At 48.6% G+C, this 19,856-nt stretch overlaps 1 protein-coding gene across 1 annotated transcript; it reads left to right on the forward strand.

Annotated features, from left to right (window-relative positions):
* Positions 1 to 14,702: 14,702 nt before the first annotated feature.
* Positions 14,703 to 15,692, forward strand: LOC144605788 (hydroxycarboxylic acid receptor 2-like). Its single transcript, XM_078421350.1, has one exon. The coding sequence runs from the start codon at positions 14,703 to 14,705 to the stop codon at positions 15,690 to 15,692; it is 990 nt and encodes a 329-aa protein (XP_078277476.1).
* Positions 15,693 to 19,856: the final 4,164 nt, after the last annotated feature.

Below are 19,856 nucleotides of genomic sequence, written 5' to 3' on the forward strand. Positions count from 1 at the left end.
CCCCTCCCCTCCCCCTCACCTCCTCCCTCCACGCCTCCCTCCTCCCTCCCTCCCTCTTCCCTCCCTCCCCTCCTCCCGGTTACAAAGGAAAACCTACGAGGACGGGCCCAACGGGGAAAGAGGGGTACTGGGAAAAGGGGAGGTCCCCCTCCTCCCCCCTTCCCCCCTCCCCTCCCCCCTCACCCTACCCCTCTCCCTCCCCTCTCCCTCCCCCTCCCCCTCCCCCCTCCCTCGCCCTCCCCTCCTCCCTCCACACCTCCCTCCTCCCTCCACACCTCCCTCGTCCCTCCCTCCCCCTTCCCTCCCTCCCGTCCTCCCGGTTACAATGGAAACCCTACGAGGACAGGCCCAACGGGGAAAGAGGGGAACTGGGAAAAGGGGAGGTCCCCCTCCCTCCCCCTTCCCCCCTCCCCTCCCTCTCCCTCCCTCCACCTCCCCCTACCCCCTCCCTCCACTCTCCCTCCCCCCTCCCCCCCTTCCCCCTCCCCTCACCCCTCCCTCCCCCTCCCCTCCTCCCTCCACACCTCCCTCCTCCCTTCCTCCCCCTTCCCTCCCACCCCTCCTCCCGGTTACAATGGAAACCCTACGAGGACGGGCCCAACGGGGAAAGGGGTACTGGGAAAGGGGGAGGTCCCCCTCCCTCCCCCCTACCCCCTCCCTCCCCTCTCTCTCCCCCTCCCCCCTTCCCCCCTCCCCTCCCCCCCTCCCTCCCCACCTCCCTCCTCCCTCCCTCCCCCTTCCCTCCCTCCCCTCCTCCCGGTTACAATGGAAACCCTACGAGGACGGGCCCAACGGGGAAAGAGGGGTACTGGGAAAAGGGGAGGTCCCCCTCCCTCCCCCTCCCCCTCCCCCCTCCCTCCCCCCCTCCCTCCCCCTCCCCCTACCCCTCTCCCTCCCCTCTCCCTCCCTTCCCCCCTCCCCTCCCCCTCCACACCTCCCTCCTCCCTCCCTCCCCCTCCCCTTCCCCTCTCCCCCCTCCCTCCCCCTCCCCCCCTCCCCCTCCCTCCCCCTCCCCTCCCCCCTCCACACCTCCCTCCCCCTTCCCTCCCCCCACTCCCCTCACGGTTACAATGGAAACCCTACGAGGACGGGCCCAACGGGGAAAAAGGGGTACTGGGAAAAGGGGAGGTCCCCCTCCCTCCCCCTTCCCTCCCCCTTCCCCCTCCCTACCTCCCCCCTCCCTCCCCCTCCTCCCCCTTCCCCTCTCCCTCCCCCCTCCCCCCCTTCCCCCCCTCCCCCACTTTCCCCCTCCCCCCCTTTCCGCCCTCCCCTTCCCCCCCTCCCTCCCCTCCTCCCTCCACACCTCCCTCCTCCCTCCCTCCCCCTTCCCTCCCTCCCCTCCTCCCGGTTACAATGGAAACCCTACGAGGACGGGCCCAACGGGGAAAGAGGGGTACTGGGAAAAGGGGAGGGCCCCCTCCCTCCCCCCTTCCCCCTCCCTTCCCCCTCCCATCCCCCCTCCCTCCCCCCTCCCTCCCACTCCCTCCCCCTCCCCTCTCCCCTCCCTCCCCCTCCCTCCCCCTCCCCCTACCCCCTCACTCCCCCCTCCCCCCCCTTCCCCCCTCCCCTCCCCCCTCCCTCCCCCTCACCCCCTCTCTCCTCCCACCCTCCCCCTTCCCTCCCCCCCACTCCCCTCCCGGTTGCAATGGAAACCCTACGAGGACGGGCCCAACGGGGAAAGAGGGGTACTGAGAAAAGGGTATGTCCCCCTCTCTCCCCCCTTCCCCCTCCCTCCCCCTCCCTCCACCTCCCCCCCTTCCCCCCTCCCCCCTCCCTCCCCCTCCCCACTACCCCCCTCCCTCCCCTCTCCCTCCCCCCTCCCCCCCCTCCCCTCCTCCCTCCCTCCCCCTTCCCTCCCCTCCCACTCCCCTCCCGGTTACAATGGAAACCCTACGAGGACGGGCCCAACGGGCACACTTGTGCTAGTAACACACTAAAAATCAACAAAGAAGGGAAAGGATGAGACAGACTGTTGGCCTTTGCAGGCACCACCCGGTGGTTGAGACCTTTCTTCACACTGAGATTCAGGGGAGAGGGAAACTAGACGTATGAAAAGGTACAGAACAAATCAGAGCCAGAACCCATGACCAAGGAAAGGTGGAGCTCACAACGATCCATTGTTGGCTGTGGAATAGGGGAAGAAGGTGTGTTATTATTTCTGATTTAGTTCTGATAGTTTCCCTCTTCCCCTGACTCTCAGTCTGTACAAGGGTCTTGACCCGAAATTTCACCTATTACTTTTCTCCAGAAATGCTGCCTGACTGGCTGAGTTATTCCAGCATTTTGTGTCTATCTTGATTATATTTGTTGCTTTCCCGAGGCAGCGTGAGCTGTAGAGGGAGTCATTGGTGAGGAATTTGGTCTGTGAATATAATTATGCATTTTGTTTCTCTCACCTCAGGCTACCTTCACTGATGTCTAATTCCTCCTTAGATCGTGTGAAGGTTGGATTAGGCGAGTGTAAGTGTCTTGGCTGATCCATGAGTTTGTTCCAAGGCTAGACGTCGTGGTGTATCTTCTCCAAGCTTGCTGCCTGCCACCGTCCATGTGAAGTGGAGCAGTAAGAGAGAACAAACGACCAATCTCTAGTTTTACCCACATGGTGTCACATACCCCTAAGTGCCCTTTACATGAGGCCAGGGGCACGCTCTTGTTCAATGAGGAATGCAGAGGGTATGCTGGCATATGCACCAGGCACATCTAAAAGTGAGGCCCCAAGCTGTAAACTGGGAACACGTGCCTGCTAAACAACATGTAATAGATCAAGAGAAGATACAAGAAACTGCAGATTCTGGAATCTGGAACAGAACATAATGCTGGAGGAGCTCAGTGGCTCAGGCATCATCTGTGGAGGGAATGGACAGGCAATGGTTTATGTCGTCTAAAAGTCTAAATCTAATTTGCCTAATTACTGCCCCAAAAAGTATTTTCTACAACATGACGGAAGGTTTGATTTGGTTTGGATGACATTGATAATGTTATCATGCTGAATTGCCTCGCCAATAACTTGCTCATTTATGCCCAGCTGTGTTTCATTCAAACTATTTGGCTCCAGACCTATTCATCGCCCCAGACCAAACATGTGCCAAAGAACGAAATCCTAGAGAGCAAGGGTTTCTGTCTTGACATCGACAGCATTTTACCAGGCCATGGTAAGACTGAAGTCAACGGGAAGCAAGGGAAAAACTCCAAAACTGGTCTCATACCTTCATAAAGGAGGAATGGAGGTCAATCACCACAGCCCCAGGATGTCACTGCAGGAACCCAGCCATGCATCCTCAGCTCTTTCAACAAATATATTCCTTCCATCATCAAGTTAAAATTTGCAGTCCATGCATTCATTCAGCAAGATTCAGCAACCATTCAGTTGCTGGCTGCTAGCTTTTGCAAGTGACAGATAATGAACATCAGTTACAAATGGAGAGTCTTGCACCATCAATGTTTCATGGTACATCTATCAGTGAGCCCCTCGTCATTGACACCCTGGGAATATTTCAGGAGGTGACCAAGTGGAAGAAACTCGCCAGACTCAAATACGCTGAGATTTTATATTCTTTAAGAAGAAAGGTAACAACAGGTGATTGAACTGTTTGCTTCCATACTTTGTTTGTGTAGACAAATGGTTCTGTAGAAATGCAATGGGAGCACGTCTCAACTGACTGAATATTTAATACTTTTGTTTGATCTCCAAATTGCAGATTAAAACTAATCATATTATGGTCACTACCTCCAAGCGGTTCCTTTACCCTAAGTTCCCTTACTCAATCTGGTTCATTGGACAACACTAAATCCAGAATTGCCTTCTCTCTGGTAAGCTCCAGTACAGGCTGCTCTAAGAATCCATCTCGGAGGCACTCTACAAACTCCCTTTCTCGGGGTCCAGAACCAACCTGATTTTTCCAGTCTACCTGCAGATTGAAATCCCCCATAACTACAGTGGGATTACCTTTGTTACATGCTGATTTTAACCCCTGCTGCAACTTACACCCTATATCCAGGCTACTGTTTGAGGGTCTGTAGATAACTCCATTAGTGTCTTCTTACCTTTACAATTCCTCAACTCTATCCACAGTAACTCCACATCATCAGTCCCAATGTCACCCCTCGCAAGGGACTGAATTTCATCCCTCACCAACAGAGCGACCTCACGTCCTCTCCACACCTGCCTGTCCTTTCTATAGGACGTATAACCCTGAATATTCAATTCCCAGTCCTGATCCTTCTGCAGCCACGTCTTTGTAATCCCCACAATGTCATACATACCAATCTCTAACTGAGCCTCAAGCTCATCCACTTTACTTCTTGTACTTCGCGCATTCATATATAGTACTTTTAATCCTTTACTCATCTCAGCTTCCACATCGATTCCTATTACACTTGGCCATTCTTTCCTATTGCTTCGTGCGCTTTCTGTCCCGTTAAATCTGGGGTGTTTCTTAATTATTCCTTTACTCTCTTTCCCTTTAACTTCATCCAGGAATAGATTGGTAGACGCACAGTCTCTAGCCCAGAGTAGGGAAATCAAGAAACAAAGGACAAAGGTTTAAGATGAGGGGGGAAAGATTTAATAGGAACCTGAGGGGTAACGTTTTTACAAAGATGATGGTGGACGTATGGAACGAGCCGCTGGAGGAGGTAGTTTAGGCAAGTACTACTACAACATTTAAAGAACATTTGGACAGGAACATGGATAGAACAGGTTTAGAGGGATATGGGCCAAACGCAAGCAGGTGGGACTAGTGTAGATGGGGCATATTGGTCGGTGTGGGCAAGTTGAGCCAAAGGGCCTGTTTGCACACTGTATGAGTCTATGACTCTATTAGACATAGTCAAGAGAAGGAGCAACGATATATTTCCAAAATAGGCCACTCAGTCCCTCCATCTCATTCTTGCATTCAACAAGTTTATTGCTTGGCCTTAGAACTACTTTCTTATTTTCGCCCTATACTCCCTTTTGGTTTGGAGGTCTGCCAATTTCTACCTTGAATATATTCAATGACTGTTTCCATAGCTCTCTGGCGTTAAGAATCCCAAAGATTGACACACTATCTGAGAGAAAATTTATTTTCTGTTCAGTAGCTTTACATAATGTTTACAAACTGAAACGAGATCCAATGCTTTGATATGCTGCTGCCCTCTCAAGATGTAAAAAGACTCCTTTGAAGAGGCAAGAGAGATCTTCTAGATTAATCAATTTGAAGACAAATCATGTGCTGACATCAGTAATGTACATAATTTCAAGGTTTTGCTGTATTTAAACCAAGGATTCATCTGGAATTCATCTGTGTCCTTTCTGTGGTGGTCCATTTCAGTTTAGAGATACAGCATGAAAACAGGCCCTTCCGCCCACCGAGTCTACGTGGACCATCAATCACCCATTCACACTAGTTCTATGTTATCCCACTTTCTTATCCACATGAAGGGCTTTACGATGTGGGAGGAAATCAGAGCAGCCGGAGGAAATCCATGTGGTCACTGGGAGAATGTGTAAAATCCACACAGACAGCACCTGAGGTCATGATCGAACCTGGGTCTCTGGTGCTGTGAGGCAACAGCACTACCAGCTGCTCTACTGTGCTGCCCCAGTTGGGGTCCTTTATCAAAGGTCCAAACAAGGTAATCACAGCTTGGCTTGCTCTCTTCTTTAGTGGTATATCGGAGCAAGGAGTGTATTCACTGGGTAAAGCTGTGTGGCCTTGGAAACATGTACAGAGAAAATATTTCCTTTTAAAGGATATTTTAAGCCCCCAATTGCGCCATCATGTTGACTCAACAAATGGACAACCTTTGATTTCGGTGTCATCACTACTGGTAACTTGAAAGCTGGAGATTAATTAAGCTCTTTGGAAAAGATGGATGGTGCATATTTGGAATCGGACATGGTTTACTTCTGCCTAGACTGCAGCTGTAAACAAATGTCATGAGTTGTTTGAGGAAGATGAGGGGCCAAGTTTAAAGGAGATGTGTGGAGCAAGTTTTGTTATACATGGAGGCTGGTGAGTTCTTGGAACTTGGAGTGGTAGTTGAGGCAGATACCAAAGTGGCATTTTGTACTTTACCCTGAAGGAGATCTTGGATTTTAACCTTAAATTGATAGCAGAGAATTTTGAAAAGATGCAAAACTGTTTTGATTTGAATCTCTTTGCGTTAGCAGCAGAGGCACTGTGAAATTATCACGTCTTTTTTGACATTTTGCGTATCCTGCTCACAGAGTTTCAGTGGGTTTATCTCATTATGATAGTTACAATAAGTCACATAACTAATATCTGCCAGTATCCTGACCTGATCTTGGCAGTGATAGTCGAAATTTCAGCTAAAGATATGTAGTTACAAATGTTTTAATTACCCTGCCGTTACTGCCAACACAGGCAGCACCTGTGAAACATAACTAGTTAACGTTTCAGTTCTGGAACCTTTAACTTCTTTTCACAGATTCTTCATGACCTGTTGAGTGTTTCCACCATTTTCTGCTTTATTTTGTTCATACTTTTAGTATCTGCCACTGTATAATTTTCAACCTGTAACTTCTCACAGGTTAGGATAGTTTTACCAGTTTAGTTTTTTAGTTTTAGAGATACAGCCTGGAAGTAGGCCTTTTGGCCCACCGAGTCCGCTTCGACCAACGACTGGTTCTATGGTATCCCATCTTGCATCCTACACCGGGGGCAATTTTTTACAGAAGCCAATTAACCTACATTTGAATGTAGGTTATTTACGTCATTTGAATGTGGGTGAACACTGGAGCACCTGCAGAAAACTCAGGTCACAGAGAGAACGTGTAAACTCTGTACAGACAGCACCTGTAGTCAGGATTGAACCCGGGTCTCGGGTGATATAAGGCAGTGGCTCTATTGCTGTGCCACTGTGCTGCCTTTATATATGGAAATTTCCACAGGCTTCATAAGAAGGGAGCAGAGAAAACTATTAGAGAAAAATTACTTAGAGTAAAGTGAATGAGGATTTTGTATAATGAGCGGGCTGATTAGACTTAGAGATACAGCACGGAAACAGACCCTTTGGCCCACTGAGTCTGCGCTGACCAATGATCACCCCGTATACTAGCACTATCTTACACTCTGCCCATAAAGTCTTACAGTATAGAAACAGGAGCTTTGACCCATCATGTCTATGGCAATGATTGAACACCCATCTATCGTAACCCTACTTGACAAGACTTAGTAATTCAAGTGTCAGTTCAGATGCTTCTTAAATGTTAACCACACACGACAGGGCTTTCCACATTAACCAACTATTACCACTTAACCAACAAACCTGCACGTTTTTGGAGTGTGGGAGGAAATCGGAGCACCCGGAGTAAACCCACGTGGTCACAGGGACAACATACAAACTCCGCCTAGACAGCATCCCGTAGTTAGGATTGAACCCGGGTCCGTGGTGCTGTAAGGCAGCAACTCTACCGCTGCATCACTGTGCCGCCTAAGGCTGACCTTGCCGAACATCAGATAGTGTCTTTCATCAACAATCCAACAGCTGCGAATTCTGCATAAAACTTCAGCATCAAAGCAGTGATAGCAATCTCTTGACAACGTGACATCTGACATGTACGCTTGGTGGCAAAAGGAAACTTCTTAAATACGTTAAGGATGGAGACCAAAATCGCACCTTGTCAGTGATATCGGGTGAGAAATAGAGTTGACTCCTCCATATCCTGGAGAATGCCGAGGCCTCTGAGTGATCTGAGAAAGTGATGGAAAGTCTGGCAAAATCAATCTCCAATGAAGGAACTTGGTTATGAAAATCTGCCAAAATATAACCTTAACGGTCTCTGTCAACTGCCTATCAAAAAGTAGCTAGCTTTAGGATTCCCCGAAAAACCCGTACGTTTCACTCTGCAGTTATCTACCCACCCTTCTGACATTGATTGCCCAAACAAAATCCATCCATCCATCGGTCACTGAGGCAGCTTAAAGTGCTTCTGAACTTCTGATATTACACCTACCAGACTTGTTTCACCAAATTGATTACAGCAAAACCTTAAGTGTAGTTCCCAGGTTGAATATTTTTGTTTTATTTTTGCACAGGTAGATGAGATCAGTTTAACTATTCATCATGTTCATAGAAACATAGAACAATTCGGCCCTTTGAGCCAGCACCGCCATTCAATATGATCATGGCTGATCATCTAAAATCAGTACCCCATTCCTGCTTTTTCCCCATATCCCTTGATTCCTTTAGACCTAAGAGCATTTTCCTGTGCTGGTCCTGTTCTATGTTCTCACCCCTTTGGTGAGCTGCAGTACTTTTCAATGTGTGAATATAGGGTAGTCTTGCTGATCCTTTCATGCACCAACTGGTACAAGGTGTGATGAAGAATCTGGCGATGATTGTAATGGCTATAAGAGGTTGCAGGTTGACAGGGCACAAATCCATAGCAGCAACATGCCATCTTTGGCCAGTGGAAGCTTTTCACATTGTACATGTAACACTTCACTGACTTGCATTGTGCTTGCCATCGTTATTCAGTGACACTAACAGCAACTTAGAGAATGTAGACGCAAGAAACTGCGGTTTCTGGTTTATAAAATAAAGGTACAAAGTGCTGGAGTAACTCAGCAGGTCAAGGAAAATCTCTGGGATGCATGGATAGGTGATGATCTGGGTCGGGACCCAGCCCGAAACATCACCGATTCATGTTCTACAAGGATGCTGGCTGACCTGCTGAGTTACTCCAACACTTAGCAACATGGAGATTTCTGTGTATGTGTGGTTTTGCACGTACTTTCTGAAGTAGTTGAATATTCGACGTGCCTCATCCGCTTGTGTTGATAATCTGATTGAAAATTTAGAAACAGGACGTGATAAAATAATTTTCACCAAATCTGCATTTAAATCTTCCACTGTGGGGTGGGGAGGGGGGGTGGAGTGGGAAGGGGGGTGGAGTGGGATGGGGGTGGAGTAGAGTGGGGGGATGGAGTGGGGTGGGGGGTGGAGTGGGGTGGGGGGATGGGGGGGTGGAGTGGGGTGGGGAGGGGGGTGGAGTGGCGTGGGGGGATGTGGGGTGGAGTGGGGTGGGGGGATGGAGGGGTGGAATGGGGGTGGTGGGGTGGAAAGGGGGTGGAGTGGGGTGGGGAGGGGGGTGGAGTGGGGTGGGGAGGGGGTGGAGTGGGGTGGGGAGGGGGGGTGTGGGGGTGGAGTGGGGTGGGGAAGGGGGGTGGAGTGGGGTGGGGAGGGAGGGTGGAGTGATGGAGTGGGGTGGGTTGGGGGGGGGGTGGGGGGGCGAAGGATTTAGTGATAGAGTGTGGATATGAAAGGTCAATTTAGAGGGATTAAATAGATTCCTAATTTAGAAAGACTTTAAAAAAAAAATCATCACTAACCTGCTAACCTAATTATTTTCAACCTCAGATTTTGCGAAATGATAATAAAAGACTTATCTATGGGACATGGTCAGCACAGGCAAGGCCAGCATTTAGAACGATATCTTGGTCCAAATGCAGAAAGCAGAGGGGACCACAATAAAAGAACCTCCGAAACCAGCTGATAATACGAGTTCTCAGAACAAGCAGCTCAGCACGAGTGAGGTGCATTTCCTTCTTACCTCAGGCACCAGTGGTGCTGGGACAGATTCCTACTCGGGCTCCAGTAAGGCTAAGAGATTAGTTTAAAGATACAGCATGGAAATAGGCCCTTTGGCCCGCCATGTCCATGTTGACCATCCATCACCCGCACACATTAGTTCTATGTTATCGCACTTGCGCGTCCACATGGGGCAATTTACAATTTACAGAGACCAACAAACCTACATCCCAGCGCACCTCTGGGACGTGGGAGGAAACTGAAGCGCCCCGAGGAAGCCCAAACAGTAACGGGGAGAACATGCAAACTGCACACAGACAGCACCCAAGGTTAGGATCGGACCCGGGTCTCTGGTGCTATAAGGCAGCAGCTCTACCAGCCCATTGAACAATCTATTTCCACAATTACTGGATAGATGAAAACAGTCATTGAAAGCTGGTTGACATCTTTAATGTGATATAGATTGATATCTTTTGAGAATTATGGGAAGCAAGAGAAGAAATTGCTGGGAGATATTTATATCATTGACACCCACAGGTGAGGTATCAGAAGTCGGCAGAGAGAGGCTGGGGCTTTCATAGGAGGCTAAGGGGTAACCTTCTAGAGGTGCGATGGGCAATGATAGGTGAATGGCCTCGGTTCTTTTCCCAATGTAAGGGAGTATAAAACTAGAGGGATAGCATCTGTGGAAAAAAAGTGAATATGTGACGTTTCAGGTCGGGACCTTGTTTCAGACGGGCGGAAACTGGAAGCAAGAAAAGACCAGGACAAACCAGGAACGGCAACGGGTGACCTCCTAAATTTAGGAGGGGAGAGAAGGGAATGATGTAAATGGTACCTGAGAGGCAGGGGTTTTTTTACACAGAGAGTGGTGGGTACGGCATTTAAAAGATGTTTGGACAGGGACATGAATAGGAAAGGTTAAGCGGGGTGTGGGCCAAATGCAAGCAAATGCGTAGGCAACTTGGTTACCATGGAAACATTGGGCCGAAGTGACCGCGTCCGTGGAGTATAATTCTAATTCTATAGATAGACATAAAATACTGGAGTAACTCAGCGAGTCACGTAGCATCTCTGGAGAAAAGAAATAGGTGACGTTTCGGGTGTAAACCCTTCTTCTCTTGCACAACACGGGGCCAAGACCCGGGATGCCAATGCTACCACGAGAAGCACCACTAACATCCACAGTCTCACCAACCTTCCTTCCGACACATCGTCTCTGATTCTATAACTGAATTGAGATTTAAGGATACATATCTGCATGTTTGATATATTTTAGCGGTGCTGTTTATGTGTGTGTGTGTGTGTGTGTGTGGGGGGGGGGGGGGGGTCTGCATTTGTAAAGTATTTAATATTCTGTCAACTGAGTTCATATGTTTGGGGAACATATAACTTTAATTAAGGGTCCTCCCAGGATCTAGCCAGGGTCTGATCCCAATTTTCCCATCTGCCTCATTGCGGACATTGGACTTTTTCTCTGTAACTTTATTCCTTGGAGGGCAGGAGAAGGAGGGACGATGTTTTTAGAGATGTATAAGATCATGGGGGGGGGGGGGGGGGGGGGGTAGATAGGGTTGATGCACAATCTTAAGCTTTAAAATACCGACGTGCGCTATTGCAAAACCTTTTTTTTTTCAAAGATGAAGAAGGTCTTGATAAAGAATCAACAAAATCATGCAATTGTAACCTCTGAACCATAAGCTTCGAAAACAAAATAGTTCCCCCAGCACTTTGTTTTTTTGTTCCGACGTGCCTCATCCGCTTGTGTTGATAATCTGATTGAAAATTTAGAAACAAGACGTGATAAAATAATTTTCACCAAATCTGCATTTAAATCTTCCACTGTGGGGTGGGGAGGGGGGGTTTAGTGGGAAGGGGGGTGGAGTGGGATGGGTGGGGGTGGAGTAGAGTGGGGGGATGGAGTGGGGTGGGGAGGGGGGTGGAGTGGGGTGGGGGGCGTGGGGGGATGTGGGGTGGAGTGGGGTGGGGGGATGGAGGGGTGGAATGGGGGGTGGAGTGGGGTGGAAAGGGGATGGAGTGGGGTGGGGAGGGGGGGTGGAGTGGGGTGGGGAGGGGGTGGAGTGGGGTGGGGAGGGGGTGGAGTGGGGTGGGGAGGGGGGGTGTGGGGGTGGAGTGGGGTGGGGAGGGAGGGTGGAGTGATGGAGTGGGGTGGGTTGGGGGGGGTGGGGGGCGAAGGATTTAGTGATAGAGTGTGGATATGAAAGGTCAATTTAGAGGGATTAAATAGATTCCTAATTTAGAAAGACTTAAAAAAAAAAATCATCACTAACCTGCTAACCTAATTATTTTCAACCTCAGATTTTGCGAAATGATAATAAAAGACTTATCTATGGGACATGGTCAGCACAGGCAAGGCCAGCATTTAGAACGATATCTTGGGCCAAATGCAGAAAGCAGAGGGGACCACAATAAAAGAACCTCCGAAACCAGCTGATAATACGAGTTCTCAGAACAAGCAGCTCAGCACGAGTGAGGTGCATTTCCTTCTTACCTCAGGCACCAGTGGTGCTGGGACAGATTCCTACTCGGGCTCCAGTAAGGCTAAGAGATTAGTTTAAAGATACAGCATGGAAATAGGCCCTTTGGCCCGCCATGTCCATGTTGACCATCCATCACCCGCACACATTAGTTCTATGTTATCGCACTTGCGCGTCCACATGGGGCAATTTACAATTTACAGAGACCAATAAACCTACATCCCAGCGCACCTCTGGGACGTGGGAGGAAACTGAAGCGCCCCGAGGAAGCCCAAACAGTAACGGGGAGAACATGCAAACTGCACACAGACAGCACCCAAGGTTAGGATCGGACCCGGGTCTCTGGTGCTATAAGGCAGCAGCTCTACCAGCCCATTGAACAATCTATTTCCACAATTACTGGATAGATGAAAACAGTCATTGAAAGCTGGTTGACATCTTTAATGAGATATAGATTGATATCTTTTGAGAATTATGGGAAGCAAGAGAAGAAATTGCTGGGAGATATTTATATAATTGACACCCACAGGTGAGGTATCAGAAGTCGGCAGAGAGAGGCTGGGGCTTTCATAGGAGGCTGAGGGGTAACCTTCTAGAGGTGCGATGGGCAATGATAGGTGAATGGCCTCGGTTCTTTTCCCAATGTAAGGGAGTATAAAACTAGAGGGATAGCATCTCTGGAAACAAAGTGAATATGTGACGTTTCAGGTCGGGACCTTGTTTCAGACGGGCGGAAACTGGAAGCAAGAAAAGACCAGGACAAACCAGGAACGGCAACGGGTGACCTCCTAAATTTAGGAGGGGATAGAAGGGAATGATGTAAATGGTACCTGAGAGGCAGGGGTTTTTTTTTCACACAGAGAGTGGTGGGTACGGCATTTAAAAGATGTTTGGACAGGGACATGAATAGGAAAGTTTAAGCGGGGTGTGGGCCAAATGCAAGCAAATGCGTAGGCAACTTGGTTACCATGGAAACATTGGGCCGAAGTGACCGCGTCCGTGGAGTATAATTCTAATTCTATAGATAGACACAAAATACTGGAGTAACTCGGCGGGTCTGGTAGCATCTCTGGAGAAAGAAATAGGTGACGTTTCGGGTGTAAACCCTTCTTCTCTTGCACACAGGGGGCCAAGACCCGGGATGCCAATGCTACCACGAGAAGCACCACTAACATCCACAGTCTCACCAAACTTCCTTCCGACACATCGTCTCTGATTCTATAACTGAATTGAGATTTAAGGATACATATCTGCATGTTTGATATATTTTAGCGGTGCTGTTTATGTGTGTGTGTGTGTGTGTGTGTGTGGGGGGGGGGGGGGGTCTGCATTTGTAAAGTATTTAATATTCTGTCAACTGAGTTCATATGTTTGGGGAACATATAACTTTAATTATGAGTCCTCCCAGGATCTAGCCAGTGTCTGGTCCCAATCTTTCCATCTACCTCATTGCGGACATTGGACTTTCTCTCTGTAACTTTACCCCTTGGAGGGCAGGAGAAGGAGGGACGCTGTTTTTAGAGATGTATAAGATCATGGGGGGGGGGGGGGGGGGGGATAGATAGGTTGAGGCATAATCTTAAGCTTTGAAATACCGACGTGCGCTATTGCAAAACTTTTTTTTCAAAGATGTGGAAGGTCTTGATAAAGAATCAACAAAATCATGCAATTGTAACTCTGAACCATAAGCTTCAAAAACAAAATAGTTCCCCCAGCACTTTGTTTTTTTGTTCCGACAGCGATATATGCTGAGTTAGCGTGCAGAAGAGATTGAGTGATTTTGCTGTGCATTTCTGCCGCTCGAGTCATATCACCAATATGTTTATGATACAAGGAACTGCAGATGCTGGTTTACACCGAAGATAGACACAAAATACTGGAGCAACTCAGCGGCCAAGAAAAGGAATAGGCGACGTTTTGGTCGATACCCTTCTTCAGACTGAGTCAGGGGAGAGGGAAACGAGAGGTATGAAAAGGTTCAGAACATATCAAAGCCGTCTCCAATCACCCAGGAAAGGCGGAGCCCACAATGGTCCATTGTTGGCTGAGGAAGAGGGTGTATTATCATCTCTGATTTGTTCTGATAGTTACCCTCTCCCCTGACTCTCAGTCTGTAGAAGGGTCTTGACCCGAAACGTCACCTGTTCCTTTTCTCCAGAAATGCTGCCTGACCCGCTGAGTTACTCCAGCACGCTGTGTCGATCTTCAATAAATATGGTGAAGGTAGACACAAAATGCCGGAGTAACCCAATGGGTTCAATATTGAACATACAGTGGTTGCTTTCCCGAGGCAGTGTTGGCCGTGGCGAGGGGATATGTGAGGATACAAACAGTGGCACTAGCAGGACGGATAGGGCGAGAGAGAGAGAGTGCAAGGGTTTATTCACAAAATGCTGGAGTAACTCAGCAGGTCATGCAGCATCTCGGGAGAGAAGGAATGGGTGACGTTTCGGGTCGAGACCCTTCTTCAGACTGAGAGTGCAAGGGTAACTTGAAATGAGATAAATCATGATACAATCTACTGTTCTGACTCGACTTTAGCTCCACCCGTCAGCTCTGCTGAAGCGGCAGGGCAGGGCAGGGCTCCATATAAAGTGCATCATAGTCCAGCTGTTACTCACTCCCAGTTGAACAGCGCGGACTTAGTTGACTGCGACGCTCTCTAGGATGGACAACGAGACACGGGAATGCTCTGCAGGGGACATTGCATCGTCCTATAACCCCCCGGTCATCCTGATAACCTTCGTCCTGGGATTCATTGGGAATTCAATCGCTCTGTGGATCTTCTCTTTCCACGTGAAGTCGTGGACACCAAACACGGTGTATTCGCTGAACCTGGCCATCGCGGACACTCTGCTAATCTGCTGCCTGCCCTTTCGAGCGGTCTACTTTGTACGCGGCAAGGACTGGGTCTTCGGCGACGTTCCCTGCCGCCTGAAAGTCTTCATGATCTCCTTAAACCGGATTTGCAGCATAATCTTCTTGATGGTCATCGCCATCGACCGCTATTTCAAGGTGGTCCACCCTTTCCACAGACTCAACAAGATCACTGCCAAGGGTGCGGCGAAGCTGGCGGGAGGCCTGTGGGTTGCGGCGGTGGCGATTTGTTCTCATTTGTTGAAGGAACGGCACGATTTTCAGCACCAAAACGTGACCAACTGTGAACCCTTCAAGATAAATCACAGCCTGGGTCCTACGACTATCTGGACTTACACCATATTTATTGTCTTCAAGTTTCTTTTACCGTTTTCGGTGATTCTTTTCTCCACCACCAGCATCGTCTGGAGGTTGAAACAGATGAAAGCTGAAATGAGGGCGAATTACAAGCGAGCGGCGAAGCTTGTGATCGCCGTGTCCACTGTCTTTGTCCTCTGCTTCTTGCCGACCAACGTCGCCGTGGTCGCCGTCTTAATCACCAAGCTACGAAGTGCCACGGACTGCAAGTCCTACATGGTCGCCGTGGATATCTTCCACAATACTTTGTTCATCACTTACTTCAACAGTGTGATGGACCCGGTCATTTACTACTTTTCCAGCTCAGCGTTCAGAGATGTTTTCAAGAAACCTTTTCATTGTCTCAGTTTAAGTCACTCGACATCAGCCACGGGCTTGGAAAAGCATCCAAAGGATGTCAAAGTAGAACTGGATGCGGATTGAATTCTGAACAGTAAACCCAGCCCGCGGTCTCATGCTGGGAGATGAAGGAAATGTGTGAGATCGGAATAGAGTCTCACAGAGTGGAAACAGGCCATTCCGCCCAACCTGCCCACACCGGCCAACATGTCCCATCCACACTAGTCCCACCTGCCTGCATTTGGCCCATATCCCTCTAAACCTCTCCTATCCATTTTCTTAAACATCACCATAGTACCTGGCTCAACTACCTCCTCCGGCAGATCGTTGCCTACACCTACCACACTTTGCGTGAAAATGTTACCACTCAGGTTCCTATTCAATCTTTCCCCCCACACCTTAAACCCCTGTCCTCTGGTTCTCGGTTCCTCTACTCTGTGCGTCTGTCTACCCAATCTATTCCTTTCATGATTTTGTACCTCTGTAAGATCACCCCTCATCCTCTTGCGCGCCAAGGAATAGAGTCCTCGCCTGCTCAACCACTCACTTTAGCTCAGGAATGTGTAAATAAAAATCATAGTGAATAAGTGTACAAACCCTGGAATAATGTTGAACTGAAACAATTATTATTGTGGTAATCTAATCCGCATGAAGACGTGCTAAAATAAACGGCAGTTCACTGTTGAAGTATGGCACTGCAAAAGGATTTCTTCAAAATCTTTAAAGTCACAGAGTCATACAGCACAGAAACAGGCCCTTTGGCCCAACTTGTCTGTGGCGACCAAGATGCCCCATCTACAGAAGTCTCACCTGTCTGTGTTTGGTCCATATCCTTCCAAATCTTTGCTATCCATGTAACTGTCCAAATGTCTTTTAAAGGGAGGATTTTTACTGTGTTTAGAGATTGTGATTCCCGTGTCATGTGTAACATTGCCTCTGCTAACTGGACCAGTGCCACCTAAGATGAGTTGATCTCCTCTGTGTAATGAAGGTAGACACAAAATGCTGGAGTAACTCAGCGGGTCAAGCAGCATCTCAGGAGAGAAGGAATGGGTGACGTTTCGGGTCGAGACCTTTCTTCTGAAGAAGGCTCTCGACCCGAAACGTCGCCCATTCCTTCTCTCCTGAGATGCTGCTTGACCCGCTGAGTTACTCCAGCAATTTGTGTCTATCTTCAATTTGAACCAGCATCTATCTGCATTTATTTTCCTCCTCCGCTGTGTAATGAGGTGTACTAGGTGTGATGAGAGCTGCACTCCATTGGAAGTGACTGGTAGAAAAGGTGGTGAATCGTAGGTCTCCAGGTCTCCTGGCATGTGGAGACCCTCAGCAACGGGCCCAACACGCCCACCACGGAACCAGCAACCCACCCGGAGAGGGACGGCCAGCAAGCCGGGCCCCTGAAGACCGGGAACCGGAGAGGGGGTTGGAGGGGGTCGGTGACAGACGCTGGACAAAAAGACCCGGTAAGAAGGGGGGGGGGGGGGGGCATACCTTCCCCACCCTCAAGGTCAGCTGCGGGAGGCGCCCCTGGGCAACGAGGGCCGGCCGAGGAGAGGGACCACGGTTCCTGGGACTGTAACATGGCACCAAAATGGGGCCTCTTGCATATGGACTCAGTGGACTGCTCTGTGCACTCTGTACTAACCAGGGGATTGAGCTTTTGTATGGTGATAGCCTTGCGGAACTGTATATAAAAATTATTTCACCATACCTTGATGCACGAGGTAATAAAGAAACCATTGATAGGTGGCGTTTACATTAGTTACATTGTCATTGGTTTTTGTTTTAAAAGGAAATGGAATTCAGGGATAATTGACCAAATTTACCAGGAAGCTGCAGACTGCCAACAAATAGGGACAGATTGCCCTCTGTTCTCACAGGGGTGAGTTGTGTTCCAAAACTGTCTAGAATTGGAGATAATTGTAGAAACAAATAAACTGCAAATGCTTGTTTACAGAAAAAGACACAAAGTACTGGATTAACTCAATGGGTCAGGCATTGCCGAGAATGTGGTTTTCTACGTTCTCCAGAGATGCTGCCTGACCTGCTGAGTTACTCCAGCACTTTGTGTCTTTTTCAGAGATAACTGGATGCGAGTAATGTAAAATGTTGATGGGAACAGTGTTTGAAAATTAATAGTGTGCAGGAAGGAACTGCAGATGTTGGCTTACACCGAAGATAGACACAGAATGCTGGAGTAACTCAGGGGGTCAGACAGCATCTCTGAAGAAATGGAATAGGTGACGATTCGGGTCAAGACTCTTCTTCAGACTCTGTTTTGGGTGGAGACCCTTCTTCAGAGTACGTTTCAGTTCGAGATCAAGTCTTAACCTGAAACGTCACCTATTCCTTTTCTCCAGAGATGCTGCCCGACCCGCTGTGTTACTCCCACATTGTGTGTCTCTATCTTCTTTGAAAATGAATTGTCAATTGGAGACAAAAAAGACTGCAGATACTGCAATCTTGAGCAAAACACCTACTGGAAGAACTTAGCGGGTCAGGCCCCATCTGCAGAGGGAATTGGCAGATGACGTTTCGGGCTGGGACCCGTATCGCAATCAGTGTCCTCTCCTGAAATGTTGCCCCTCCATTATATTCCCAGAAGTTGCCTGACCTGCTGAGTTCTCCCAGCACTATGTGTTTTGCTCAGGATTTGTTGCTTTGTATTTGTATTGTAGTTTTATAAACCCATTTTGGATGATGGGGTAGGTAAAAGGGGCAGGTACATTAAGCCTTGATGTTCAGGACGGAGTAATGGGAGTTGGTGGAGATGGAAGAGTGAGGTTTATGGAGGGAACATCGTATATTGAAATGGGGGGAACAGCGATGGTGGTGGCTTCATGTTGGAGCCATCAAAAACATGTTGGATATGCAGGATGAGAATCCAATCCAGGATCTGGGAGTGGGAGGATCAAAGCCCAGCGAAGGGATGCGATACAAATAGACTCATCGGAAGTCTACGGAATCAATGGTTGGAAGATCTGGAGCAAAGGTTGGGATTGGGAGAATGGTTGAGACAGAGTTGGAGAAACAGAGAGAAGATTTTCTCCGCCAGTGATTCATCAATGCCCTGGCACGTGTCGAGAACTCTCAAGGCACCTCTTTCACATTGACGACACCATGATTCCTTTGGACAGGATTCTATGATGTTAGCCAAAGACTATCTCTCTTGTGATTGGAATTGGTTGTCTTTGTTGTGTCACAAGTCAGAGTCATACAACGTGGGAACAGACCATACAGCCCACACTGACCAGTAGACTGCCATCTATATTAACTCCATCTTCCACCATTGCCCATGGCCTTCTATGTCTTTTCCATTCAAGTGCTCATGTGGACACTTCTTGACTGCAGTCAGTGACTCTCTTCCACCACTAACACCAGCATTATATTCCAGGTACAGACTCTCCCTGGGTTATGAACACCTGACCTATGACCCAATCAATCCTTCGTCTCCCTGCCCCCGTCCAGCAGAAGACACAGAAGTTTGAAAGCATGCACCACTAGACGCACAAACAGCTTCTTCCGCTCAGTTTTCAGGCATCTGACCAGTCCTTCTATAACCTAGGGTACTGTCCGATTCACCTCCACTCCATTGAGGACATTGGACTTTGTCTAAGGAAGTGGAAGCTTTGCTGCCTTAGAGCACCAGAGACCTGGGTTCAATCCTGACTGTGGGTGCTGTCAGTATGGAGTTTGCACGTTCTCCCCATGACCATGTGGGTTTTGCCCGGGTCCAAAGACGTGCAGGTTAATTGGTGTAAATTGACTCTAGCGTGCAGGATGGGGCTAGTGTGTGGGGATTGCTGGTCAACATGGTCTCGGTGGTCTGAAGGTCCTGTTTCCACGCTGTATCTCTAAACTAAACTAAACTGATGCGCCACAATGCTGAGAACTATATTCAGCACTCTGTATCTTCGCCTTTGCTCTACCTGTTGTACTTGAGGTTGAGCTGATTGTGTCTATGTCTGGTCTATCTGATCTGTTTGGATAGCATGCAAAACAAAGTTTCTCACTGTACCTCGGTGCATGTGACAATAATAAGCTTAAACTTAAACCTAAACAGCAGAAATGTGAATAAGGTCCCATGAATATTATTAAACTCCAACGAGAACTAGTCGAGAAAAAACCCTGTTTCCATGTAACCCCACAGTCATTGTCTCTTCACACAGTCTGCCAGTTTAACGGCAGGAGACACTTGGTTTGGAAGTTGGCAGGGAACCGGTTCTATTAAAAAAAGACACAAAG

The sequence above is a fragment of the Rhinoraja longicauda genome, chromosome 25 (assembly GCF_053455715.1).
Source record: "Rhinoraja longicauda isolate Sanriku21f chromosome 25, sRhiLon1.1, whole genome shotgun sequence".
NCBI lineage: Eukaryota > Metazoa > Chordata > Chondrichthyes > Rajiformes > Arhynchobatidae > Rhinoraja > Rhinoraja longicauda.